Source organism: Falco biarmicus, chromosome 4, assembly GCF_023638135.1.
Source record: "Falco biarmicus isolate bFalBia1 chromosome 4, bFalBia1.pri, whole genome shotgun sequence".
Taxonomy (NCBI): domain Eukaryota; kingdom Metazoa; phylum Chordata; class Aves; order Falconiformes; family Falconidae; genus Falco; species Falco biarmicus.
Window position 1 is genome coordinate 63,010,284 of NC_079291.1, and position 27,901 is coordinate 63,038,184.

Genomic DNA, 27,901 nt, shown 5'->3' on the forward strand with positions numbered 1-27,901 from the left:
GCGGCGCCGCCCCACCCGCCCCTTCCGTTTCCGCTGCCACAGCCGCCGCCATGATCGGGGACCTGCTGCTCTGCGGGTAGCGGGGCCGGGCCCGGGATTCGCGGGGAGGTCCGTGGGGGGGGGGCGGCCCGGCCCGGCCCGGCCTGACGCGCTGCCTCTGTTTGTCCCGCAGGACGCTGCTGGTGAACGCCGGCGCCGTGCTCAACTTCAGGCTGTGAGCGGGCGGGGGGGCGGGGGGCGGGGCGCGGGGGTCCCACCCTGCCTGACGCGGCCCCCTCTGTCCGCAGGAGGAAGAGGGACACGGAGGGCTTCGGCGAGGAGCCCAGGGAACCCACCACCGGTAACGGGGGGAAGCGGGAGGCGCTGAGCTGGGCGGAGCCGAGCCGAATCGGATCGGGCCATGCCGAGCCGGGCCGGGCCGAACCGGGCCATGCCGAGCCCACATGGGTGATTTGAGAGGGAGCACAAACGTTCCTGGCCGCCTTTCGGGATGCGGGTGCCAAGCCGCGGACTGCCCTGCCTGCAGCTCTGGTTCTGCTCACTGGGAGAAGCCCCAGCCAGGGTGGAAACAGCCGTCGAGGGCCGGCCTTTCCTCTGCAATCGGGGGGAGCTGAAATAAGCCCCTTGTTATTGTTTATTTTGGCACATGCCCTTACAGGAGTGCACTGAATAGAGCGTGGTTCCTTCACCCCAAACTTACAGTCTTTTGTTGTCCGACCTCATTGGTTTGTTAGGTTTTTCCCCATCAGAGCTGCTAATGGTTTCCAGGCAGTGTTGGACAATGTGCCTTGTCAGCATGTTCGTTATTTTTCACATCAAGGGCTGCTTCTCTTAATTTTTAGGTGACAATATCAGAGAGTTCTTGCTCAGTCTCAGATACTTTCGAATCTTCATTGCCTTGTGGAATGTCTTCATGATGTTCTGCATGATCGTGTAAGTAACACTGTGCAGCATCTTATTTGTTCATAGGAAGTTGCATATGTTGGGACTTCGCTTGTACATGTTTCTCTTTGGGTCTCTTTCTCTCCTGCTCTGTCATTTCATAGTTCCTTTTCATTTCACTTGTTTATTTCAATCTTCAAAGAGAGGTTGGTGACCTCAGTTTTCTGCTGATGTGGGCACCTGTAGTGCATGAAAACCTTCTCTGCTGCTGTGTAAGTCATTTACCCTTAGCTACAGTGTTCTGTGTGGGCTGCTCAGATGAAGCACCATTTGGGTCACCATTCCAGTGTAACTCTTGGTCTTTTTCATTTTGGGCAGGAGGGGGGAACCTACCAAGTAATCGCATGGAATCAGCCTTGGGAACAGTCTGTGGTAGTGACAGGTTTTAGTCCCGAGAGGCAGGCTAGCAGGCTGCTTTCCTGTTGTTTGCATAGCTATGTGGTTTGATGTATGGAGGAGCAAAACCAGTGGCCGGGTGTGCACTGGTGGCATGAGCTGGAAGGGCATCAGCGTGACTGCTCACAGTTGTACCCACTTCTCATCTACTTTTTTTTTTTCCTGTCACATCCACTAGGTTATTTGGATCTTGAGAGTCATCCACAAATGCGTCTGTCAACTTGGAAGAGACCTTTGGCTGGAAACACAACTTTTCTATGAAGTAAAAGATGATAATCCTTTCAAAACACAGCCCTGGGATCGTGGCCTGTTCTTCAGCACAAGCTCCCAACACGCTCAAGGAATGTGACATGTTTGTCCTCTTCAGCCAGTCGGGTAATGACACAGTACATGCTGGTTTGCTTGCTGCCGGGGGATTGAGCCTTCAGGCCCCTAAGCCAAAAACCTTCAAAGTAAAATTATTTCAACTTTACTGAAATAAAGAGACCTTTAAATCATTTCACTAAGCTCAGAGTGCGGTGCCCGGTATGCGGGGTAGACTTGAGCATGATTGAAGACCACAGTGTTAAAACCCTGTGCTGTTTAGTCACTCCCAGCTCTGGATGTGTCTGCTGATGTCACCGTGGTCTGGGTCACTTGGAAGTCACGCTTCTTGATTCTCATTTTTATGAAGTTGAGCAAAGTATCAATGTAACTTCACCCTTTTCCATTTAGTTTTGTTGGAGGAATAGAAAAGGATGATGAAAAAAAAAAACGGGGATTCTCACCTCCTGTTTTTCCAACAAAATGCTGTTTAAATTAAAATTTCAGAGATAAAGGGTTTTCTCTAAGCAACATGTGAGGCATTTTGAATAGGACAGATAGCAAAAATAATCCTATAAGCCAATGCTAAGGAGTAATTTTGGAATAATCTTGGATTTGGTTGAATAAAGTTGTTCGATGTAAGGGTAAAACACACATTTGATGCAGCGTTCATTCTGTTACAGGAGAAATCAGTTCACTATTGGTTGTGGTTTGAGAAATTGTAACTAGGCTTGTAATTGTGTCTGAATTCTCGTGTTATTTCAATTTATGTTAAGTTAGCCTCTTGGAGCAGCAGCTTCTGACTGGCAACTTTTTCCCAGCACTGGCAAGATTACTTAAATTTCTGGCTATCTTTTAAATCAAACTGTAAACTATTAGTGGAGCTGCCTTGGCTTCAGCTTCTTTACCTGCCTTACTATTGAGAAGGAGAGGCCTCATCTGAATGATTCTGAGGCTCAGGTTTTAGCAAAGACCTTCAGTTTTATCTGGATACCGTTGGGAAACTGGACACAAGCGTTGGGCACTCGCAGCAGTTTGCTTGAGTCGCCCTTTTTTGCGTTAACTGAAGTTTTCACGTTCAGGAAAGGGGCAGGGTAGTTTAGGGGAGGGGCTTTGCTGTAGTGAACATAGCAGAATGTCTGGAGGAAAGGATCCTTCGAGCATGGTTCGAACTGCCCAGAAATACTTACAATCCACAGTTAAACATATTCTTTCTCTTGTCTGTAATTTCTGTATTTTATATTCAACCTTTTTCTAACTCTTTTGAATGACAGAAAAAAAAAAAAAAAGCGGCATGCTGCTGTGTCATGGCATCCAAACAAAATCCAGTGCTTTATAGTTCTTGGAAAACACTTTCTCCCTCATCTTCATTAAATCGAGTCTTCACCTGCAGTGTAGGGGGAGGGGGTGGCTTTACCCGCAGGAGGCCAGGGGCCTGCGGATTTGGGCTGGCGTTGCGGTGTGGGTCATGGTGGTGGTGTTAAATTCTTACTGGGACAATGGCCGGCGGCTTTCTGAGCAACACTTTGGGTGCAGGCAGTGGAGGGGGATTGGGCTCTATTGCTCAACGAATATGGACTGTTTTATTGCCCTAAATCCATCCTGTGGCTGAACACTGCCACATCGCCTCCGTGCTTGGGTCGTGCAAAAGAGGAAAGTCGTTCAGCTCCTGAGCAGGTGCTTTAAAAATCAGCAGTTCGTTTTGAGCTGCTGTTAAATGCTCTGGGACACTTGGCCGCTGAGCCAAGGGCTCACCCTGTGGGGCATAGGGTGCCCCTCGCTGAGGTTTCGGGGCACAGCTGGTTCCAGTGGGGGCCAGTGTGGGGTGAGGCCTGGCTGGCACTGCGAGGGGCTATGCTGCACCGTGGTGGACACACCCTGCATGGCTGCGAGTCTGCAATTGCTGCCGCACCCACCACGTTATTATGAAAATAATGAAAATCTGACGTTCCACCGCTCGGCAAAAGCTTGTCGCTTTTTCCAGCTGCCCCTAGCCTTCTGCCGGCTGCGAGCACCTGAGCTACCCCCCGCGGGCTGGGGCTACCGCCGCACCAGGCCCGCAGCGCCCCTTCCCATATTGATTCACGCCAAACACCGGAGCTGAGGCCCAGCGTCGCCCCCCGCCGCGGCCGGGCCACCCCCCCCCCATCCCGGGGCCGCCGTGCTCCGCCGCGCACAGCCGGTCCCGCCCCGCGCCTGCGCGGCCCTGCGGCGCGGTTCCCCCCTTCTCTCCTCCCGCGCAGGCGCGGCCCCGCGGCGCCCCCCGCGCAGGCGCGGTGCGTGCGGCACGGCGTCAGGGCGCGCTGTTCCGGCGTCGGGCGGGTCCCAGGGTGCCCTGCGCGGGGCTGGCTCCTGCCCACAGTTGAGTTTGGCCCCGAGCGGAGCAGTCGGGCCCGGCCCGCTCCCTCCGCCGCGGTTCCTCCGCCGCGCCCCGCCGCCCGCGCCGCCGCCCCCGCCTGGCGGGGAGCGAACATGCGACTCCGGCTCCCCAAAGAGGCCGCCGCCGGCGAGTGAGCAGCCGCCGCCCCGGCCCGGCCCAGCCGCCCGCCCGCCCCGGCCGCAGCCGCCCCGCTTCGCCCAGGCAATGACAGCGGCTCCGGCCCCCTCCCCGCAGCAGATCAGGGACCGGCTGCTGCAGGCCATCGACCCGCAGAGCAACGTGAGTACGGCCCGCTGGGCCCCGCTGCTCCCCGCCGGCACCGCGGGAACGCCGGCTGCCGCGGCCCGCCCGACCGTCCGCCCCGTCGGGCCCCCGCCGCCTCCCGCCGGCCTCGCGGCTGCGGCCGGACGCCTCCTCGGGCGCCGGAAGCCTCCGCTGTGGGCGGTAGCGGGGAGCTCCCCCCCAGCCCCGGGGCTGCCCGCCCAGGGTCCCGCCGCCAGCGTAGCCTCGCCGCCCCCCGCCCCGGCACCGCGGGGCCGCCTGGGCGCTGCCAGCGGCGGCCTCACCCCTCCGGCCGGGGGGTCGCGGCCGCCCCCCGCCGCGCCGCCTTCCGCCGCCGTACCCCCACCCCCTGCCGGGGCCCGGCCGGCGCTGCCCGGCCATGCGGCGTGCGGCCCGGCGGCCTCCCGACGACAGGCCGCGGCTCGGGCGCGGCCTGCAGGGGGCTCTGGGCCGGGCTCCGCCGCAGTTTGCCGGGACTTTCCGGGGCGCCCACCTGTTCTTTGGGCCCCGCCGCCCCCTTGGGCCTCATCGGGTTCACCCGGGGCCGCCGGGAGGGCTTCGGCGGTGGCTCCGGGGCCCGGGAGCTGCTCCGGGGCCCGGGAGCTGCCCCGACCCCGGGCAGCCTTACTCTTGGCTTTTATCCTTCCCTGCAGCGCGGTAATGAGCTTATCTGCCGCTTCTGGGATGCGGCATAAGCGCAGGAGTCGGCGGGTGTTTCACCTGTGAACAGCCTTACCGACGGAGCGGGCTCCATCCCTGGGATCCCGCGCCCCTTTCCAGGGGCATTTGGGCATGTTAAAGCACTTTCCCGGCACGGGCGTTTGTTACAGGGAGAGAATCGCCCCGAGCTCGCAGTCTGTCGAGCTTTGGAGTTAGAGACAGACAGTCACTGCAGCGAAGGTGGGTTTGTCCTGGCCCTCTGCACTCTGTGGGGCAGCTGCTGGTGCCTGGGGCTGGACGTGTGCCTGTGTGTTATTCCAGGAGGCTGACTGCGTGAAGGGGTGGTTTAGTTCTATTAAAGTCATACCTGCTTCTGCCTGACCAAGTGTTCTCGTGTGATGGACCTGGGTTGATGTCTTAAAGTAGCCAGTGAAGGTACCACCAACTGGGAGGGATCTGGGGTGGCCTGCAGGGCACGTGGACAGTGAGGGATGTTTGCCCTGCCCTTGTAGTTCTGTGGGAACCCCCAGTGATGCGCCTGTGTCGCGAGCAGCAATACCACGGGTTTGAGTAACAGCAATAGATTATAATGGTAATTGTGGGCTTTAAAATGTCAGAGTTGTTTGAGTTTGCAGCACTTGAACGTGGATCTTGCTGAAATGTCGGTTGGTACACCCTGAATTCTGTTTGCTCTGAGTCCTCTCTTTGTGGCTGCAAATTTTTCACTTGACGTTAGACCGAGTGTCAACCTAGTTTAATAAAATTCTAACATGTTTATGGTTTCTTTTAACTTCAGAACTGTCAGCAGCAACGGTTACCCTCATTCTGGTGTTACTTTCCCATGGCTGTGCGGAGTTAAGCAGCCGGGAAGTATATTTTGTGATGGATTCCTTTTCTCTTTCTCTGTATGTTATCGTTACATGACACGGCCAATGTCCTCGCAGTTTGGTTGTGGTGAGGGGGACTAGAATTAACCAGGCAGCTGCCTGCGAGGGGAAGCTAGAGCATCAGCCGGTGGCTGTACTGAGCCTCCAACAGGTCAGTAGCCCTATAAGCTTAGGAGTAATGTATGTTAAATTGTAATTCTACATACTTGATACTTATCCAGGGCAATAATTGGTGGCAGAAAAATCAGCCCATTGTTCAGAAACGCCTGTAGGCAGGGGCTGTCTTCCATTATAACCTTTTCTTCGAAGGAGAGCAGAGGTGGTGTGGTTGAGAGTCACTGTGCAGGCTTAAATCTCAGCCCTTCTTCTCCCAAGTGCACAGAGCATGTGATAAACAGTCAGTAAAACTACCTGTTGTGCCTCTTTCACGAAGGGAAGAAAAGCTTAAATTTTGGACATGCTGAAAAGCAGATTCTGAATTTCGTTGCACCAGCGCAAAAGTATTAAGAAACTGTTCTGATGTTTTCCCCGCAGGAAGAAGTCAATGCAGCTTCAAGCTGCTGCACTTGGGGGTACTTACAGAAAACTCTGGCTACTTTCTTCTGGCTTTTAGAATCTCCTAAAAGAAGTGGTTGTATTCAAACTTACAGTATTCATTATTGTGATTGACTTCCTTGTTTACTGAGAAAGTCGAGCTTTGAGGCCTGGATTTCATTCAGGCTTTTCAGTATAATTGTTGGTCTGTGCGTGTTTCTGGGGAGGGTGAAAACTGCACTGATAGCGTCAGGTGTACGAAAAACAGTCCCGTTCTGTGTGGCTGAGGAGGAGGAGACGGTTCTTTATGGTGCTTTGCTGTGAGGCGCTGTAAATTTAAGCTTCGCTGATAATGTTCTTGATATACAAGTTGCTTCTCCATTGTGGAGATTCGTTCCACTGTAGCCGTAGAGGTCTTTGTGGTTTCTCGATTAACTCTGAGGTCCTGCCTTAAATTTAAAAAAAAAGAAAAAAAACACACAAAAAAACCAAACAAAACCCCCAACAAAACAGAGAGAGAGATGTTTCCCTACTTGTTTTGAGTTGAACTGGTCAAAATAATCTTTTCTCCAAGCTCTCGGAACCTGCTTGCTTTGAGAAATAGTCTTCTGTGCCAATTGTTCATCTTTGTTTTAACTGCTAGGTAAATGAGTGCTGACTCAGGAGCAATGTTTTAATTGTACACATGCATTTAGTACTTGAGACCTATTCTAGTAATTGTGGCAGAATATGTTTATAACTTAGTTTAACACAGTTTAGACTTCACATGGGTAACCTCTATTTCAAAGGAGATCTATAAGAAATAAGCTATTTTAAAGAAATTACATCATCTTGGAAGCCACCCGGGATGTCTGGTATTACGTCTTCATTTATTCAGCCTTTTCCCCTCAAAAAAACATATGGGCAAACTACTTCTGCTACATGACTTAAACACTAAGTATCAACATCGATTTCCTTCCAAGGCTTGTGCGCTAGCCAGAACATACCAAGGCTTGCATTGGGGGAAAGTATGAGATTAGTGGTATCGCCCACAACAACGTGCGATACAATTTTCTTGCAGGAAAATCTTTCCTGGAAGAACCTTGTAGAAATAGTAACTTGAGAAGAGTGTCTGAAACCTTATTGTAGCAGTGGTGTGAGATCTTACAGGGGAGATACTCCTTGGTCCTGGTAGAAGCAACGCTCTTCCCTTTGGGCTCAGTGTGCTGTGAAACCACCTCTTCCACCAAGCAGAACACCTTTGCCTTGTTAAATTGGGCTCAGCGCTCCTCAGGGAATTTATTACCTGATGTCAGGAATAATGAGATCTGTTAGTTTTTGCTCTGCAGGAAAGCCTGTAGTTTCCAACTGGCTGTGAAGAATTGTGCTTGCAATTAAGTGGTTCTTCATCCTGAATATGTAGCAGTATTTTCCCGATTTTAAATAATCAGACCAAAGCTTAATTATTTGCCATTAATACCTCTCTGTGATGCAAAGCCAGCTTTGGTTTGAGTAAGGATGCTCATGGTGTTGTTGGGGCAGGTTGTAAATCAGGCTGCCATTCATGCGATATCTCGGTTGGCCTTGCTGCTCAGGCCTTTAGGAATGATCCGTGAGCCAAATTATTAATAATAAGTCGGCCTGTGTGTTGTAGTGTTAAGTAGCACATTGGCCTGGGGTGATCTTCTAGTTGACACATGAATTGCATAGTTAAAGATGCTTCCATGTCTGGATTCTGTATTGGTTGCTTCACCAGAGTCCTAGAAACAAAAACCTCTATCACCAGGGGTAAATGTGCTTGCTAGAAGTGAGTTTGGAAAGGGCGAGAAGACGGTGTGAGAGACAGTGCTGTAACGACACAGATGTAGAGGCTGGAGGAAGACGGTGGTTTGCTTGGGGAGGGTCTGTACGATTTCTTTGGATGCGGGAAAGGGTTACGTGTGGGTGGAAGCAGACTGGGAATGGCTTTTGCTTTAGCTTGATGCTTTTCTGTGAGGCATTAATAATCTTACCAGTTTTGAGGAAGCTGCAGTGTACAGAGAGGCTGGGACCTGTTGTACCTCTCAACATTTTTTGGTTTATTTCCTTACTCGCTCATCTTGTTGCGAGTAGTACAGCATTTTGTGCATCAAGGTGGCAGGTTGTGTTTCAGGCACATGGTGAAACATGTGGGTGATTGTGGCAGTTCCCACCATGTAGGCTCTGAAGTGTTGTTAGCATGGCGGTCCTGGCTTCCAAGTTAGGATTCAAGCCCGATGTACAAAGTCCCACTGTATTCCATTTTTTCATAATTCTGAATAACCTTAAGTGAGGATGACTGCTGGTTTTTTTGATGCTCTGTCTTGTGAACAACAGGATTCACTTGAATTCACCTGTTGGTGGCAGTGGAGTTGGTTTCTTGGCCTTGCCCTACAGCTTCTCTGCCCACCTCTCCCAAATAGCTTTTTGGTGGAAGTACAGTCCAACAGATACCAAGTTTAACTAGTCCGGTTGTCTGGTTAGTTGCCTGTATAGTCCTGCTCAGTCTGAGTGGTGGTAATACAGCCTGTTACTTTTTGAGAGGTTTTTTTTAGGGGGTGTTAAAAACTTATGATTTGCAAGGTACCCTTTGCAGTAGTGAGACCATGATGAAGTTTGAGGCTGCAAAGACAAATCTTGAGCAAACAAAAGTAGCAGGAGTTTGGACTGAGGGGTCAAAGCAAGGGGGATGCCAAATTGCCTTTCTGTTGTTAATTCCTTGGAACTCCACAGGTTCCATTGATGATGGCAGTAGTCATTTGCTCTTAAGCTGTAATTTGAGTGAGTGTTTCTGCAGCAGTGACAATTTAAATAACACCCACTTCTTATTCTTGCTACACACACCCAATTCATGTGTGCCGATGCAACTATTTGCAGGATCATGTGGTGAAATGAACTGGGGAATTGATCAGGGTTTATAAAGGAAAAGACAATATATATTTTTTCCACCAGCTAGTTTTTGATGCAGCTCAATTACCTGATAATGCTTCTGGTGCATCACAAATAGTACTGCAACAGGTGTAGCAGCAGAAATCAAGAATTAAAGTGTTCCAGCACAGAAGCTGGGAAGTGGGCAGCTTCCCTGCTGCCCTAGTAGGCTGGCTTTGGGTTCCAGCAGGAAGGAGCTCTGTGATACCTACAGAAGCTAACCACCCTGTCTGTGTGTTTTGAGATGAGTGGATGCCTTATGGTCAAGTTTTGCTTGTAGAGGCTTTATTGTTGCTGTTGCTTGTGCGTGGTTCACAGGTGTCTGGAATGATCCCCTGTGCTCACCGTGTCACCCTAACACAGGGGCTCAGCGAGTGTTCAGGGGAGAAACACTGGGAGACCTCTTTATGGACAGCCAGGGGGATGCTCCTGAGCGGGGACTGATGAGCAAGCTTTGCAACTCATGATGAACCACCTTATGCTGAAGGCTGTGTGGCTAACATTCCAAATAATCAAAAATGGAATTGACTTGGCTTAAAGTCGCATGTTTACACCAGCTGAAACTGCCAACAGAGCTGCACCTGGTGGGTGAGCTGCTGTGATCTCTGTCTGTCTGCTTCCCCAGCTCCAGCTGCATGTTCCTGTTCCCTGCCTCATGCTGACCCTGCTCTGGGCCACCTGAGGAACTCGCCTGGCTGAACTCAACAGGAAAAAGGGCTTGTCTGGGGCCTCTGGCCCTGCCCTGGCTCCTCACAGGAATGGGGACATGGTGGTCCTGGCACAGCGTAGCGTGTGCTGGGGGGTAGCGGCAGCTTCAGGGAGTACAAGCTGGCACAGAGCGGCACCCTCCAGCCAGATGCCCATCGGGTCGTTTCGTTAAAGGGGATCAGGCTTTTTAAACCCAAGTGATAAAACTTTGCAGCAAGTACCTGTCTGCGCACGCCATAGCACGGACCCTTGGTGAGAAGTGAACACTTGGATGGCTTAGAGGCTGGAGGGAGAAAGCATCAGGAAGGACACAACTAACCTGACACATTCTTCTTGATGTAACCAGGAAGGAGTTTTCTGAATGGAAGAACCAACTTTTTACAGGTAGACTAAACAGCAAGAATAATCTGACAGTCCCCATGAACCACCATATGGAAAAGACAGCTGATGTGTAAGATGGGTGTTCTTCCAGGAGAGAAGCAACCCAACTTCCCAGATGGCGAAGAACACAGCACTTCCCCAGGGCAGCTGCCTTCCTGTGGCTGCTGCCCCCCCTGCGACCCTTCGTTGACCCATTTCAGTGCATGGTGGTGTGCAATCAACCCAAAGCGGCAGGGAGTGGAGGCAGCTGAGCACGGGGTCCCAGAGGGCTGGGGTGGTCACAGGCTGGGTCGGCTCCTGCCGCTGCAGTGGGCAGGACGGGAGGTACTTGCTGTCAGAAGCCCCCAAATGAGGAGAGACCCAGGCTGTGCCTTAGAAAATACAAAGATCTTCAGCTTCACATGTGTTTTGGCAGTGTGGACCTAGGCTAAGAACTCCAGTCTGTCATTTATTAGGGTTTTGTATGGTAAATTGAGGGTGAGCCAGGTTTAGGAGTGCATAAGGTGTGGGTTGTTTCTGCTCTGGGGTTTTGGGTATGGCCATATGACACAGCAGCACTGCTGTTCCGTCACCTTTGGCTCCTGACCAAAGTAGTTTCAGAGCAGCTGAAGGTTTTTCTCCCAGTACCTTGTAAGGGGAGATCCTTTTCAGTCTCCTTCAAGGAGCTGCTGTAGTTGAGTTTTATTTTTTCAGGAATCACAAAAATTTCAGAATAGGGAAAGAAGGAATTGATTCTGCCTGCTGCAGAAATTTGATCTTAATTAAGAAGCGCTTCTTCTAAGGCATAGTTACTCCAATATATTAGATTTGGGGTTAAAGTTAATGTCAACGTGTTTTTTTAATAAATGAAAAAAAAAACATGCCTGTTTTGGCTGATAACGCTTTACTACTATCTCGTCTCACCCATTTTGTGCTTGGTGATAACTTAAAATGAACTTTTTCTGGTCTGTATAACATGGTATGATGTGGCCCCAATCATGCCCTTGGCTTTTAAAAAAATGTTTAAGGTAAAGCTAAGTACATCACATTCAGTTTAATGTAAATGTAGGTTTGTTTATTCCGCATTCTAACAGTGAAATTATTCTTTCTTCAGGTAATTCATGCTTTCAGTGTCTGGAACAATATTTAAGTGCCAGCAAATTGCTTTAATTTGAGGTGCAATCTGCTAAACTTAACAGCATGTCAGTGTTTTCTGGGGCGTGGCTTTCATGGGGCAGCGGTGCATGTTTAAGTGTGTTTGTTAATTTTTTGTTTGTTAATTGAAAGTATACAATTTTCAGCATGTCCAAACAGTTGGTGGTAGAAACTTCTATTGAGGAATCACTGGAAGTAAGATGTAATTAGTTCTGTTTTACTGAACAAAGTGGTTTTCTAACATTGCAGCTGGGGACGAGAGGAATCCTATGTCCAAGTCTACCTGTAGTATTCAGCAGCATAGCATACTCAGCTGGGTGTATTTTGAAACTTTGTGCTGTAAAGATGATTGTGCAGAGGTGGAAGTCTTGTCTAAGAGTGACAGCCTGCACTTCTGTGGAGCTGCTTTCTCACACACTGTGTTTTCATGCAGAATCAGCTGGCAGAGTATTGTTATTATACCACAGGTCTACATTTATTTTTGTAAGGAGCGTAGAACTTTTGAAATTAGAGGAGCATAGTTGTTGGGGTTTTTTTCCCAGGGTAGTGATGCACGTTCATAACTTGTCTTCAGTCAACAAACTTCCAGTGCATCTCCAAGCAGCATTGAGTTTCTGTAACTCAAGCCATCACTTAAGCAGAGCTCTTTGCACCAGGTAGCATGGTCAGTATGTAACTCTCCTTGTGCTGTGTAAATTAATTGTAGGGGAAGGAATGTGGATTTTTTACATCTGTATATAAGCAATCATCCTGAAAGTTCCAGAAAAATGTATACCTCAATATTATAGTTTATCCTTGGAGAAACTACCGTTGATCCTTGAATACAGTTGGGCGTAGTCAGGTGGGAGAGGAGAAGATGCAGGAGGTGATGTTTCAGATGCACTTGCAGAGGTGTGGTGCCTGCAGCTCAGGTGCTTGCCGGGGAGCACACTAGTTAACAATCAAGTGTGACAAACCTCTTGCTCTGTTGTCATGTGTGTTAGAGTTTCAGACTATCAAAATAGGAACTGTTGGGTTTTGACCTTGTATTTTCTTCACTGGGCTTTTTAAGATGGGCTGCCAAGGGGCTTAGGCATCACTGGGGCTTGCTTAAGTGGAAATTGTGAAGGTTTTTTTGCTACTGGTCAGAAATAACTAGCACCAGCTTGCAGCTTCCTGAATGAATAAAATGCTGGTGGGATACTAGGGGTTTTTGTCCAGTCATGATCACACTGGAAAATCTGCTTTGGGGTGGAGTTGGTCTGAAAGTAGCCCTGCTGCTGGTAAGCCCCCAGATGAAAGGTGGTGTGCCTGCGGTCCTCGGGGGAGGGGGGGAGATATTTTTTTTTCCAGCCAAAGGTAGAAAATGCTTTTTGTTTCCAAGCAGCTGCTAATGATTCTGGCACGAAATAGAATGGCCCAGCATTGCCGACTGATGATCGGGGATCGGGGGAGGGGCGGGGGGCGGCATCCTCGCTTTCCTGGGGACCTGCACTGCCATTCAGAGAATGGCGATGCTTGGAAATGGGTGACTGGCAGCAGCGTTTTATCTAGAATTTAGTTAGCAATAATTCTAGGAGATGGGTAAATTGAAGCCAATCTTTTTCTTATCCATAAAACTTTTCTATGGTGTGTGCCGATGGAGATTGATTAGTGACTGCTGCTGAAAGGATACAGTGACTCCTCTCAAAATCTGGTATTTAAATTATTCCCAATTTGTAAGACTATTTGTAAGGCTATTTTTTTTCTCAGGTTTTGTGAACAAATATGCTGTGCTTAAATTTTCATGAGCAGTCATGCAAGCATGTTGCTGCTCTTCAGTGTGATGCGTTAATAAATTCCACAGTGCAGCGTATTCAGCAGGCTCTTACCTGAGCCTCCTTTATCATTTAAGAAATTGGCTGAGAAGCTTCCCCAGCATTTTGAAAAACCTTGGCCTGCTGCGTTTGGAAGTACACAAATGCAGTGATAAATGTTTTTATTTTTTAAGAAAAGAGTGACAAGTCTATGTTGTGGTGACATTAGTAGGACTTTTCTGTATTACATTCAGATATAAACTGCTCTGTGTAGATACTCCTTGTGATGGGTAACATAATATTTAAGAAGTTCAGAAAGCTCTTGACCCTTTGAAGCCATTCTCATCAAGTCCTTAAATGCATGTTGCATAGTTTTAAATCTCCACCAAGTTCTCTGGAGTGCATTAAGATTAAGCAGGTGAGTGCAGAATGATTCTGCCCAGGTGATGCCTTGAAAGGGTCATTCTCCTCATAATCTAGTTCGGTGCCCAGCTTTGCTCTTCCCCTAACACAGGTAGGTAAGAACAGGAGAGCTGCCCCCGGGAGCCACTGGCACCTGCCTGTGGTGCATCAACTCATCGTTTAACCGAGTAACTGCAGTCAGCAGGCTTCTGGCTGGGTCTCTCCTCAGCGCAGAAAGCACTGAGATCATGCTAAATCAGAAGGGACACGCTTTAAGGCTGAATGTTCTGTCATTCTGTCTGAATAATCAACAAATTCTGTGTTTCTTGTCGAAGTGTGACTGGTTGTTCCTGCAACTTTGATTGCGCAGCGGCATCATTTTATGACTAAATTTTTAAGCAATAATGTTGGGCTTTGGTTCATGACTTAAAATAAATAGTAACTACCAGGATTCAGGATTCATCTGGTTGAAGTTTCTGCACAGGTGTGGAAGAAATGTGGTTATCATGTATACAATGAAACTATATTGTGGTTAGATGTCCTCATGACCAGTGCAGTGACTGGATTTTTAGGGATTGTGTGTTACCGATGCATTCTGGGGGTGTTATTTATGGTGATGAAATAATCTGTAGTGATTGCTGTACCGGGTTGGAGGGCATGTGGTGTGGTTTCGCACTCTTTGGTTGTGCAGCTCCACCCTTGACAAGTCTCCTTCTCTGGAAGACATGCTGTGTTGTTCCACCAAATTTTACACCCCTTTGTAGCTGACTGTGTGATCAGTAGTATTTCTACCAGAAGGTGAGGGATGTGCAGGACTGGGTCAAACTTCCAGTTTGTGGTGGTTGTTTTATCATGCTATGTTTTGGCAGGGCTGTGCTGTTCTAGAGAAGTGCTCAGGTGCTGGGATGTGCAGGGGTAAGTGTGAGGCGGCTGAAATGGTGAACTGAAGTGACAACAGAGCCTGAGTGGTGATGAGCCGCTGGTGAAGGCTGGGGCATTTCTTCTTGGGATCACTTTTCCTCAGGACACTGTGCCCGGGGCAGTGGGGCAGCACAAGCCAGATAATTTTGAAGTGTTGAATTTTCTAAGTCCTTTATAACACAAACCCCTTCATATAATTACCATCTCTTTGATAGGACAGAATTTAGCATTACTATTTTAAGTCCAGTTTGGACTAGACAGAAGTGGGTATTTCAATATGTTTCTACTGCTTGCCACTCAGTATGTGTTCCCTAGGTGTGAATCGTAGGGGTGCGCGGCTGGGGGGGGTTTCATGAAGCTGTGTGGTCTCCATTGCCTTCACTGAAGTAGCATCACCTATGTAAAACACCTTCCAGACTCACCTGATCTGTTCTTAAACCCTTGTAGTGGCTGTGGAAACTACTTGAGCTTATTTGAGTGCATTAGTAGCTCTCTGGTTATTCCCGATATGTCATCAGTATTTGTCTTGTTGCAAATTAGGCCAGTGAGCATGAAAACAGTTGATCACCACTTTCTTTATTATGACTCATAATGTATAGGAAGGCTTATTCCAAGCTGTGTCTCTCCTCCCGATTTTTTTCCCCAATACTGTGTGGACTGAGTACTTAAACTTTTTCTTGTTAACCATGATTTTAAAACGTTATCACTGCTCTCCTCTGAACTCCTCGTTGTATACGTTCTTCTTAACTGGGGTGCCCTGAACATGTAATTCCAACTGAATTTGATTCCTGTGCCGTTCCTTATCAGTGTGGTGTTGAGGAAAAAGAACACTAGCATTACCTGGCTTGCAGTATGCTGTGGCAGGTTCCACCAAGACTGTGTTCTGCCCCACTGTGACAATGACCACCTGGCTTTGTGGGCTGCGGTACCCACTCCTCCTCTTACTCTCTTCCCTTATCTTGAACCTGTGCCACACACATCTTTCTGATGTAATAGTATTTCATGTCACTAACCTTCATTTCAACTGCTGGGCCTTTAAAATCAGGTGAATAAATTTGTTCCCCAGAAAGGTTTTGCCCAGCTTCATGGTCTGGAGGGTTGGGGGCTTTTTGTGGGGTTTGGAAAAAGAAGCAGGGGTGGGGAGGGAGCATCATCTTGCAGTGAGTCCTCTTATACACAGCTGAGGAGTAGGCACTAGAAGTACAATTCTCATGATAGATACTATGCAAAATGTTTAGTAAATGTTGAAGCTGACAGACAATTATTCCTCTCTGTAGTAACAAGAATGTCTTCCCATTACTGGCTAATAAATACAAATGTAGAAAAGCGTTGTGCTGTTGACTGTGTTCTCTTTGCCCTTAAAGCCCTCTTCCTGTAGAGCAGGACGACTTCCCTCAATGTGCCACTGCTTTTCTGTCAACCGGTTGTGTTCTGGGTGTGCGTGTCTCTGTCATCTGTGTTTTACTACTCCTTATATCTTCTGAGTAACTCCACCAATAGATACTGCCCTTGTTGAGTGGTTTCCACACCTCGCTAAAGCATGGAGCATTTTCCTGCTGTGTCAGGGGCCTCTGCCAGAGTCAGATGTCTCCTTTGGAGTGGACCGTGTAGAGAAGAGCTGGAGTGGTGATGGCACTTACCAGCTGCTGGGGTTTTGTGTCTCGAGGCTGTTTGTAACTGGTGGGGCAAACTGTGTTCTCTGCTGGCAAACTTCTCATAATCTCTTGGCTGTTCTAGTCTCCCTACACTTTACTTATGCGGACATACTGCCAAAAGGTAACAGAGCTAAACTGTTGTCTTGCTCAAGTGAAGTATTTCAGGTCTGCCAATTTCTTCGCAATGTGGTATTTTGTTGGAATTTGACCTTACTCTTGTTTGATGATCCTGGCTTTGTAAAGTGTATATGGGAAGATATCTGGATGATGTTAATTTACCATTAAATAAAACCTAAGTACAAATAAAATAAATGGGAATCATTTTGACTCTTTACGTTAGACCTGGAAATTTTAAATGCAGAGGTAAAGATAAGTGCTTGCTGTCCCTAGCCCCTTCTGTTGACTGTTCTTGATAGTCGAGGAGCATTTCTTCTGCCTGTTGTTTTGCAGCACAAATTTCTGATCAGTTTTCAAAGCGTGGACTGCAGATTAATTTCTCTGTCATAGAAGATACTCTTGGTGGATGACTTTCAACTCAGATAATTGCTTACTTCACGTTTAAAGATCTGCTTTATTAAATACTACTCAAACTCTCCTCCACTCGCCTTTTTAAGAATATCTTGTGTGTACTGGTGAATATTTGAACTCTTAGCAAACTGACTTTCAAACATCTTCAATAATTATGAACAAAGTAGTGCATGGTCATCTTTTTGGTATGTCATTTCTGTGAATAGTATCTCATGTACCCTATCTTTAGACAACATCATGTCACATTGGGGGTAGGGGAAACTGTTAATAGATCAGTTGCAAGGGAACTGAACTAAATACCAGCAGGTTGTAACCTGAATTCTAACTTTGTGTGTTTGGTCTGTATCTTTAAAAAAATGATATTATAGTTTACTGTTCATGATATGTATCATTAGCGTCTGGTATCTATTGCTTCCTATATGAAGTAATAAATAAACACTATACTATTGTATTGCCATTTTGGCATTTAAATAAAGCCTACTATGAATAGCAACTTTTCTCTTCTTACTTCTTATTCCATGTTTCAGATTATGATGCAATGAAGTCATTTTTATACAAATGGAGTGCTGGGGGCAAGATCTGATATGGATCAGGTGCCCCGGTCTGGGGTAGGAGTTGGTGCTCAGGTGCAGGTAACCACTGTGCTGCTTTGGAGAAAATAAATGTGAGTGGATGACGCTGGTTGTGGTGGTGCTGCTGCACCTCCCTTTGAATCTGTTCTGCCTTCCTGGCAATTTCAGCAATATTGACCTTGAACCTGGGCTTTTCTTGAACATTATCTTGTGCTGCCTAAAGATATACATGGCCCATAGATAATACGATAGATTTTATAGCTACCCAATAAAATCCTGTTGTTCCTAGGAGCTTGCAAGGGGAAGACAATAAAAAAATGGTGCAAATGCTCCTGTGAACTTCTCTATAGACCACACTGCATATCTTGTTATGAATTGCCAACAGAAAACACCAACTTGGCACTAGAGATCTGGATTTGTCTCTGTTGGAAAGATAAAGATCTGTTTAGTCTTCCACAGTGGGTCTGCTTCTCTGCTTGCTTTTGTAAAATTGCTTTGATACTACAGGTGGGAAAATGTTGCAGAAGTACCTTCTTTGAAACTAGCGAAATACTGAGTATTTCTAGCATATTCTGAGGAAGTAAGCTGAAGTATGATGACAAATCCATTCTCTCAAAGCCAGTGTCTTCTGACATATCTGTATAGTCTGTTTCAAAATGCCTGCAATGGAGTCAGGTTATTGATTATTATAACCTGTGATTTCAGGAGGATAATAGCATTACACTTTATTTGTAGAAAAGTTTCGGTGATTGGGGACTATAGACATACTAGGCCAAGTTTAAATACCCTTTAGAAAATTTTAAAGGTACTAATGTGACTCATATGGAGGAGGACGACGGTACTGTGTCAAAAGATGCCCTTTACCACTGTTATGTGACCTTTATGCAAGTGATTAAGAAGAGCCTTTCTAGCCAGATTCCGGTAAGACAGGATTCTGTATTAGCAGTTTCAATACTTTTATTTTGTAATTGTGCACCTCATTCCTGGGGTTTCATGTTTATAAGGAAAAAGCTACTCTTCCTCCTACTCCAGGCCTGTATAACTGTCTCAGCAACATCATCCCAGCTAACTCAGATCTAGTTTGTCATCTGTCATAGTCTAGTCATGCATGCAGAGACCTGTAGAAACATCCCTGTGAAACATCTGAAAAACACCAACAAAAATGCTTTATTCAAACAACTGCAATTAAAGGTTTCTGTAGCGTTTGTTTCTTGGGTAGCAGTGGAGTGGGGTGTGGGTCATCCTGTGTCAGGGCAGTCCTGAGGAAGAACGAAAGGTGTTATGTTGGTGTTCATTCTGTGTTTTGTATCTGAACTGGTCTGTAGATGGAAGAGAATCAAAGCATAACATTTGCATGTGCTAGTCCAACATAAAATGTGTCCCAGCACATGGAAACAGTGATACCAGCTCACATGCAGATACTGAGTTTGCTGCTATTTTCAAATCTGCCAGGGAAAGAGGCAGTAGAATTGGAGGTGGAAGGGAACAGCTGTACCTTAAACACCCCCAACACCCTTTGTATTCTTTTAAACCACTGTGTAACGCTTACACTGAAGTTACTGAACTGTTCTAGATGTATAAAAGCTAAAATAGGATTAAGGTAGATGGCAGTTTAAAAAAGGAAATTAAGCTGCTTGATCTTTTCCAGAGTTCAGAAACCCATGCTTTTGTGTGAGGCTGTAGTAAAAACATTTAATGCTTAACTTAGAAGAGATCTCAGATACCAGTAGTAAGCTCTGGAGTATGGCTGAATGACTTAAGGAGACTTGCATGGAATAAATAAGATTTGTTTTCTGTGACTGTCATTAGGGTTGGCTGGAAAGGATTATCATAGATAACTCAAAGCAGATGTTCTCCAGTAAACTTTAAAATGAATTAGTCTGTGTGCTAGTCAGTCTTCACAACATGGGAATAGCATGGGATAACTTGAAATGCTGTATAAATTGTTCTTAGAAGATTTGTGCAAGCTCCAAAATGCAAGGTCCTGGGGTTGCTTCACAGAAGTTCATGTTTTGGGGTGGTAGTGATGGGTTACAGTGTAAGTAAAGGCAAATAGAAACTAAAATGATGTTGCTGACTTAAGCAATTGTGTTCTTTAACCAGTGTCCGAAGAGAGCAAGGTTGCCAGGCTTCCTTGTCCCACTCTGCTTTATGTTACTCTGCCTGTCTGCTGTGTAGCCAGTAAACATTTTTAATAGCAGCTTATGTTAATAAACTGTCATTTCTGATGCTGGTTGAAGTAGGATGATGTCCTGGTAGGTTTTGTAATGTCGGTCTCATGTCAGTTCTGTGACGATATATTAATTGTTAAGCCAGTGGTGGATGGTTTAAGGTAGAGATCCTGGTGTGCAATCCCGATGTTCTGCTGTTAATGAAATAGGTGTCTTCACATTGAGGAGATAATACGTGAGGTGTTTTGGGGAGGTTGTCTTGTTTGCATCATAGTGTTTAACTATACCACAAGAACTTGCATAGTTTGTGTTATTTTGAAATAGGTGAGTATGATTTCTATTATAAGCTTCTCTTGATGGCAGTTTGGGTAAAGCACTCCAAGAAAGCTACACAAAACTAGGGAGGAAGGGTGAAGTTGTTGAACCTGCCTGAACATTTTTATTATGTTGCTTATTTTAAAGAATCACACTTCTGCAGCTCAAAATGAAGGGAAAATGAGAGGTGCTTCTTGAAGTTATCCTGAGTGTAAGCCTTCGTGCTCCTTGCAGTGCTTGCTTCAGTGCTACAGCATGTTTTCAATTGGTTACAAATGTGTGAAGAATCCAAAATGGGTGTTTTATATTTTACCAGAAGTTGAGTGATCAGCACAGACTCAGCGGTGTAAGGCTGCTTTCCCTCCCTTTAATTGGCACCATGTGTCCCTGAAAGGAGGGAATGAAGTAACAGTCTATCAGTCTTGGTATAGAGCTGGTCCCTGGTAGGCAATTCGGCATTCAGGGGCATCCATATCTGTGTGTTTGGGTTTATTGAACAAAGGCGAAGCTGTTACTGCAAATTCCCTCACCAATTTCATCTTTCTGTAGGTGTGTGTATACATGAGCGTATCACTTTTCCCCCATCTTGACCTTTGGATAGATTAATGATCCTTTTTTTGCAATCAGTTTGTCATTAGATAATGAATTTTTGGGGATTACCAGTAACTGCAAAATAATTGTACCAATTATTGGTCTGTGCAATACATAGAGCCTTTTTGCACCCTGGTAATTCATAGTCTAAAATATGTGTTGGGAAGGGAGAGTATCATGTTCTGCAAGTCTAAAAACGTTTGTCTGGAAACTCCCAGAATTGAACATTAGCTGTTACAAGTGCTCTGGTTCTAGAAACTGGGGGGAAAACCAAACAAACCCTGGTGTTATATATTACTTACTGTGGTGCTCAATCACCCTTCCTAGGCACTGAGGGCAGTGCAAGGATCGAAACATGGAAGAAAGTTAGTGCACTGAAGTGAAATAGTCAGAACTAAAATATGTCAAAATACATGCTATTGCTGCTTTAAAGCTTAAGTGGAGGTTTACCAGACCTGACTGGATGGTATGGCTTTAAATATCTGCAGAGGCGTTGTAGCTCAGCGAAGAAAGAACCGTGACAAATTCATCTTTGGTCTGAAGTTGGTGTTACAACCTGTAAGAGTTGTAATTATTCAAAGCCTATATGGAATTTAAACATAAGTTTGCTTGATTTTTAGATTTGCTTTTATCAAAGTTTCATTGCTGACAGCTTCACTTGGGTATCTCCAACACCAAGCAGTCCTGCTGTGATGGAAAAAAACATTGTCATGCACAAGATTCTCTGAAAGGAGGAGACTTCAGCTCCTGGTTCTCCTGTTGTATCGTAATAGAAGGGTAGGACTGACTTGAAAAAGCTAATTCTTTCAAACTTCCAGCCTTCTAAAATTAAAGAATCTTGCAGTGGAGTGTGTGGCTGGGAGGATAGTGCAGAGCTACCTGATTGTGCTCCTGGTTAGACTTTAGGGTAACGTGAGGTCCCTGCAGAGGTTCTTGCTGAGAGATTTTTCTCAGATGCAGTTTGTGTCCAGTTGTGTCAGAAATGCAATTAAGCAGTAAATGAGACTGATCTGAGATTCCCTTTGCTTATCTTTTAAATTTATCTACAAAAGTGAATTAGAAATTCCGGTTTTCAGTGCTTTTATCATCAGGTAATGGAAATACGGATCCCTGTGTAGTCTGGGGTTTCTCAGAGAAATTATTAAAATCACACTTCTGCTTAATATCTACAGATTGTGGCAACTGCTTCTGTGTGGAGCTTACTCGTGCATACAGAAATTTTGTGGTAAAGCCTATCAGAAGATCTGATACATGCTTTGCTAATGTAATGTGAATTTCTGCAGTTGCTCCTCACCATCTTACAGGTCAGGAAATAAGATTCTGGAATGATGGAGGAGTTTTTGAGCTTCGTTCAGGAGCCGTGGCTGTATCCCAGCCCTGGTCCGTCTGGTGCTGGGCAATGGTCTGAGGACACCTACTGGGCATGGCGCTGGCTTCGTCTCCACTTGGACACTTGGAGGAGCTTGTACCTTGGGTTTTCAGACAGGAAGCATCAGTATTTTGAACAGAATTGTTGAATGATGACTTGTGTAATTCTAAACCAGTGCCTGAGGGAATAAATGCAAGATTTCTGATTTGACTCATTGTTTTTCGTGGTCCACTTGCATGTATGTTTCCAGTTAGGCTGTGGGACAATTAACAGATACTTTGGCTAGGGGTCTCAGAACTTTGCTAGTAAGTCACGCTGGTGTTATTGCTAATATTTCCTTTAGTTTTACATAGAATGGCTTGGATTGGAAGGGACCTTAAAGATTATCTATTTCCAACCCCCTGCCATGAGCAGGGGCACCTTCCCCTAGCCCAGGTTGCTCCAAGCCCCATCCAGCCTGGCCCTGGATGCTTCTATGGATCGAGCATCCGCAGCTGCTCTGTGGCAGTGCCTCGTCACCCTCACAGTAAAGCATTTCTTTCTTAAACCTAATCTAGATCTCCCCTCTTTCAGTATAAAGCCATTCCCGCTTGTTCTGTCCCTACATGCCCTTGCAAAAAGCCCCTCTCTAACTTCTCTGCAGGCCCCTTTAGGTACTGGGAGCTGCTTTAAGGCCTCGACAGAACCTCCTCCAGGCTGAACACCCCCAGCTCTCCCAGCCGGTCTGCACAGGAGTGTGTTTGTTACAGCTCCTGCAGTTTCCAACTAGGTCAGTAAAGTGTCCTTGTCCCTGTTCTTTGAACAATCAGCTCTCTAAAGCCAGACAGTGTGATAAAAATTTTGTGGTTAATGCTTCCAGCAATTACGAAGTGGAAGGTCTGAAATTACATTTTATAACTAAGAGTTGTCTTCCTTGTTGCAGATCCATAACATGGTGGCAGTGCTGGAAGTGATCTCCAGCCTGGAGAAATATCCCATTACCAAAGAGGCACTTGAGGTATGTCACCCTCCAAACATGACTTGAATTTTGTGTGTATAAAAGGACTTTCTCTGTCTATCTAATTTCCATAAAAGCTTTTCTTGAAACAATAGCTTGATTGCAAAGGATTCACAACTAAGATATAAACAGCATGAGGGGGGACAAAATAACGACATCTCAATGCATACACAGCGATTCTTTCTGGACTCAGATCAGTATTCTGTGCAGCACAGTTCCTGTTTGTGTAGGGCACTAAATTAATCATTACTTGCTACTGATTAATTCTGTTGCATTCAGCAACATCAGTCTGCTTGCTGAAGTGCTGGTCGCCTTGTTAGATGTTTGGTGGCCAAGCACCAAAGAATCTGAAATAGGGATATATTGTTACTTTGTGTCTATAAAACTAATCTTAAATTCAGTTAAGCAGGTTTTAATGTCTGATCTACGTGGTGCAATGAGGTGTGTTAAAAGCTGAAGTGTCAGGTAGTGTAGCCGCAGTCTCACTGGCCACTCTTAAAGATTTTATGACTAAACTATAAATATTTTTTTTCAATCTTTACATTGAAGTTATTTGTGTTACTTGCTTTTAACTATTGCTTATTTATAACTCCAGCTGTATTTCGACGTATGTATCACAACGTGTTGCATATTTCTCTCATGGTCTGGTCTGTGTTTTCTTTTGAAGTGCTTTTCTTAAGTAATGTGACTTGTGGAATAATTCTTTGTTTTCAAATGTGCTTTGGGAACAATCAAACACTTCCTTCCGCTTATGAAACCGCTTTGGGACACCCTAGGAATGCTTGTTTAAATCTTTCATACGTTTTCAAGATACTGGGGAGTGAAGGGAGAGGAGAGATAGAGGAAGAAGGTAGGACGTAAGTCGCACCCTGGCTACTTGCGTTTGTGCAGTGGAGATTTTTATTATCAATGTGTTACTGTAACAGGTAAAGGTTGTGGAATTTTTTTCATTTCCCTCTTTCTGCAGATCTTATACTTCCATTGTGATAAACATGCACCCTTTCTGCCTTGGGTGCTGCATTGCCTCTTGAATCTGAACTTGCACATTTATTCTCAAGATTCTTGCCAATTAAAGAGTTCCTATCTACTGTTTTCCACAGCTAACAGCTCTGGTGCTTTAGCCAGGGAATAGAGACAGGGTGACTTGAAACCTAGAGTAGGTTTCATGTTGCGCTGGACCAACTGGATTAATCCCTTCCAAAAAGATTAATTCAACAACTAAACCTTTTTTGTGGTTTTTAACTAGGTATTTTTTAGGGTAAGCGTTACAAAGCAGAAACGTACCTTTAAGAATTTTGTTTAGAACGCTACCTGTTTGTAAAACACCTTTTCTTTCTTTATAGGAAACAAGACTTGGGAGGCTTATCAATGAGGTGAGAAAGAAGACATCCAATGAGGAACTTGCCAAACGTGCCAAGAAATTGTTGCGGAATTGGCAAAAGTTGATAGAACCTGTAACCCAGAGTGAACCAGTGCCAAGAGGGTTGCCGAATCCACCTGGATCAGCAAATGGTGGTGCTCACAACTGCAAACCAGAAGCGCAACTTCCTGCTGTGGCTGGATCAAAGCCAATCAGTGAATTGAAAAGCAGGAATGATATACAGAAACTAAATTCTCCAAAACCAGAGAAATTGGGAAATCGGAAAAGGAAAGGTGAACACAGGGACAGGCATCAGGGCCCTCCTCCCCCAAATGTCTCCAAAGCTAGTCTTGAAGTATTACAAAACTCTTCACCCCCTCCGACAAATGGAATTGGAGGTAGTCCTGAAAATTTTCCTAGTCCTGTGGACGTAAATCTACATGCAGGGCCTGAAAGCAGCAGGACGGAACTCAGTGAAAATGATAAACACAGTAAGATCCCAGTAAATGCTGTAAAACCTCACACCAGTTCTCCAGGACTTGTAAAACCTTCAAGCACTTCCTCGTTATTAAAGACTGCAGTGCTTCAGCAGCATGATAAATCGGAAGAAACTACAGGACCACACCAACCTAAGAGTCCTCGCTGTTCCTCATTTAGCCCTAGAAGCATTAGGCATGATACTTTTGCTCGGCAGCATACTACGTACTCACCAAAGGATTCAATGCCTAGTCCATCTCAAAGGTCTCAGTTCTTAGATACTGCACAGGTGCCATCACCGCCACCATCCTTGATGCAACCATCAACACCTCCGATGCCAGCAAAAAGACTGGAGTTCACTCAGCAATCAGTAACTGAGGTATCTCAGCACTGGCAGGAGCAGCAGGTACCTTCTGAAAGCCAGCAGAGGCATACAGCAGGGACACTTCAACAGCACACATCTCCCAGCTGCAAAACCAGCTCCCACCCAGGGGAATCTCTCATGCCACACATGGGCTTTTCACAAGACACTTCAAAAATGGACAGTGATGATGCTGCTTCAGGTTCTGATAGTAAAAAGAAGAAAAGGTACCGACCCAGAGACTATACAGTCAGCTTGGATGGGCACGTGACAGAAGGGGGTGTGAAACCTGTGAGATTAAAAGAGAGAAAACTCACTTTTGATCCCATGACAGGACAGATAAAACCTTTAATACAGAAAGATCCTTTGCAGGTGGAAATCCCTGCACTTCCTGAACAGCACAGGACAGAAACGGAAAAGCAGGAGCAAAAACCCAACCTGCAAAGCCCTTTTGAACAAACGAACTGGAAAGAATTATCCAGAAATGAAATCATTCAGTCGTATTTAAACAGACAGAGTAGCTTGCTGTCTTCATCAGGAGTACAGACTCCAGGAGCTCACTACTTCATGTCTGAGTATTTAAAGCAGGAGGAAAGCACTAGAAAAGAGGCTAGAAAGACTCATGTTCTAGCTCCTAACAGCAAACCTACAGACTTGCCTGGGGTCACAAGAGAGGTCACAAGTGATGACCTCGACAGAATACGTGAACATAACTGGCCAGGCGTGAACGGTTGTTATGACACACAGGGTAACTGGTATGATTGGACACAGTGCATATCTTTAGATCCACATGGGGATGATGGTAGATTGAACATCCTGCCTTACGTCTGCCTAGACTGAGTACAGTTTTGCTAAAAATGCTTTTTACATCTGCAGTTAGCAAAAATGGCAGACACTATGCCACTTAAAGATGGAGAAAGCCTCCTGTCCTGGACAAACAGGCCCAATGAGCAGAGGGTGTGAGGGAGCTGGTTCTTTATAGCTCTTTCCTTTAAATTCTCCTTTTGTGAAATGCTGCTACCAGTTTACTAACAATTGCAAAGGAAGGCATACGAAGGTTGATAAATTGAGTTCAAAACTCTGTAGCGAGCCAGCTATAAAAAAGTGTTAGTCCCCAAGAAGTGAAGAGGATTTCCAGCACTTTCTGAATGCCGGAATCTTATTACAGGCAGGTACAGAGAAAATTGTGGACATTACCTTAACAAAATATGCATCTATTTATTTGACTTGATTTGGGTTTTTATTTGGCAGTGAGATATTCGAGAGACAATGTGCAAAAACTGTAGTTTTATTTCTATCACATCTCTGAACATGATTGTGTTTTATTTTTAAAGTCATGTGGTACGGAGATTGGGTTTTAAACAGCAGGTGTTGCACTGTAGGCTGGGAGACCAGCTTCAGCTCAACATTCCATAGGCATCCACATATTTTAGTCTGGTTTCAGTTTAAATCCAGTCTCTGAGAAATGCTGCAAAAACTAGATGTTTAACGATATTTTTGATCCCACCACCACCAGCCAAATATTTTTCCTACTTTTCCCTTCCTGCAAACTTCTAGTTAAAAAAAAAAAAAACAAAAAAAACCAAAAAAAAACCACACACAAAAAAAAAAACAAGCAAGAAAAATCACCTTTTCTAGAATCTAAATGTAATGAGGGTGCTACAAGTTTGTAACTGTACTGTGAGAGGGAAAAAGGAAGCCTGTTTGTATGCTGGAAATATACTTGTTACCATTCCTTTAGATATTGTTTGCCTTATGGATATCCATCATAAACGCAATTTGCAAAAACAAAGAGCCTTAGTGAATGTACAGTAACTAGACTTCTGTGTTCTTGGGATGCAGAAGGGAGCAACTTTGCTATTTGGTCCTTTAAGTGGACACATTGTGATATAAATGTGGAAATAAAAAAAATTTGCACAAAACAGTTTGTGAATTATTTATACTTAACTCATTTTTTTTTTAAGTTTGCTCAATTCAGACCAGCTAAGTGATCATCGACACTGAGAATCCATTGGAGCAGTGTGGTGAAGCTGAATCCCATCCGACACTGTTGAAAGCAGCTGGCTGTTAGGGATATACAAGATGTCTTCCAAGTACGTTGGTGGTGTTCAGTTGCACAGGTTGGATTTTTTTTTTAACTCTGGTTGCATCCACGGTCTGGAGACTGATAACCCAATTGCTGTTAATGTACCTCAAAGTCTAAACATTTTAAAGGTCATAGTTCATCTTTTTTTTTTTCTCTCAGTAACGTTGTAATGTATTATTCCTAATCGTTAAAACGCTTTCTAAAGCAGCCTGGTTCAGTATAGAAAGCTAAGAGTTTCTATTAATTGTAAATGCTTTAACATTTGGGACTAGTTGTTTTCTGTAGTCCTCCATGCTGGGATTCTATCCAGGGGAAAAGGGGAGGAGACACTATACCAAAAATATTTATAGGTTTAGTAATGTTAACTCTGTTAACCTGTTTGTGCTGGATCTTGCTTCTACGGAGAAGAGCCTTGGCAAAAGTCCTCCTGCCTTTAAGAGCAGAGTCAAGCTCTTGCCATGATTTTAAAAGGATGTTCCGTGCCGGGTATACATTAAGTTGATTTGTTCCCTGGAATACAACTGATAAGGTCCGGTTTATTTTTAAGTCATTCAAACCTACTGTTTCTGTGATCTGACTGGTATTGAAATGTGTGGGTGTCTCAAAAACCTCAGCTGATGTCTGTTTGCTTCCATTTCTGAAATCTGAGGTCTGAGAGTGAAACCAGAAAAAGTGGTTACCAAAAATGTTTCCAAGTATATTTTCAGTTTACTTCCATTTTGTCCTTCTGCAGTTGATGAGGTCAAGCAGTGTGTTTTAGAGCTGGGGAAAGCTACTGTCTTGCGGTTC

The 27,901-nt window shown here is 45.5% G+C and overlaps 2 protein-coding genes across 5 annotated transcripts; both read left to right on the top strand.

The window, feature by feature from the left end:
* Positions 1-20: 20 nt before the first annotated feature.
* SMIM7 (small integral membrane protein 7) lies at positions 21-2,295 on the top strand. 2 transcript variants are annotated; one of them, XM_056334387.1, is made up of 5 exons: positions 21-76; positions 173-214; positions 288-340; positions 843-933; positions 1,517-2,295. In XM_056334387.1, exons 1-5 carry the CDS (start codon positions 51-53, stop codon positions 1,530-1,532), a joined length of 228 nt encoding a protein of 75 aa, XP_056190362.1. In that variant the 5' UTR covers positions 21-50; the 3' UTR covers positions 1,533-2,295. The 2 variants fall into 2 exon arrangements, 1 of the variants encoding a protein (XP_056190362.1); XR_008821222.1 differs by having other exon boundaries at positions 288-933.
* A 1,671-nt stretch (positions 2,296-3,966) lies between these two features.
* On the top strand, positions 3,967-26,948 carry MED26 (mediator complex subunit 26). 3 transcript variants are annotated; one of them, XM_056336311.1, is made up of 3 exons: positions 3,967-4,300; positions 22,475-22,828; positions 24,172-26,948. In XM_056336311.1, the coding sequence occupies exons 2-3, from the start codon at positions 22,763-22,765 to the stop codon at positions 25,864-25,866; spliced, it is 1,761 nt and encodes a 586-aa protein (XP_056192286.1). In that variant the 5' UTR covers positions 3,967-4,300; positions 22,475-22,762; the 3' UTR covers positions 25,867-26,948. The 3 variants fall into 3 exon arrangements, with proteins under 3 accessions (XP_056192286.1, XP_056192285.1, XP_056192287.1); XM_056336310.1 differs by having other exon boundaries at positions 22,754-22,828; XM_056336312.1 differs by lacking the exon at positions 3,967-4,300 and having other exon boundaries at positions 18,341-22,600; positions 22,754-22,828.
* The last annotated feature ends 953 nt before the right edge of the window (positions 26,949-27,901 follow it).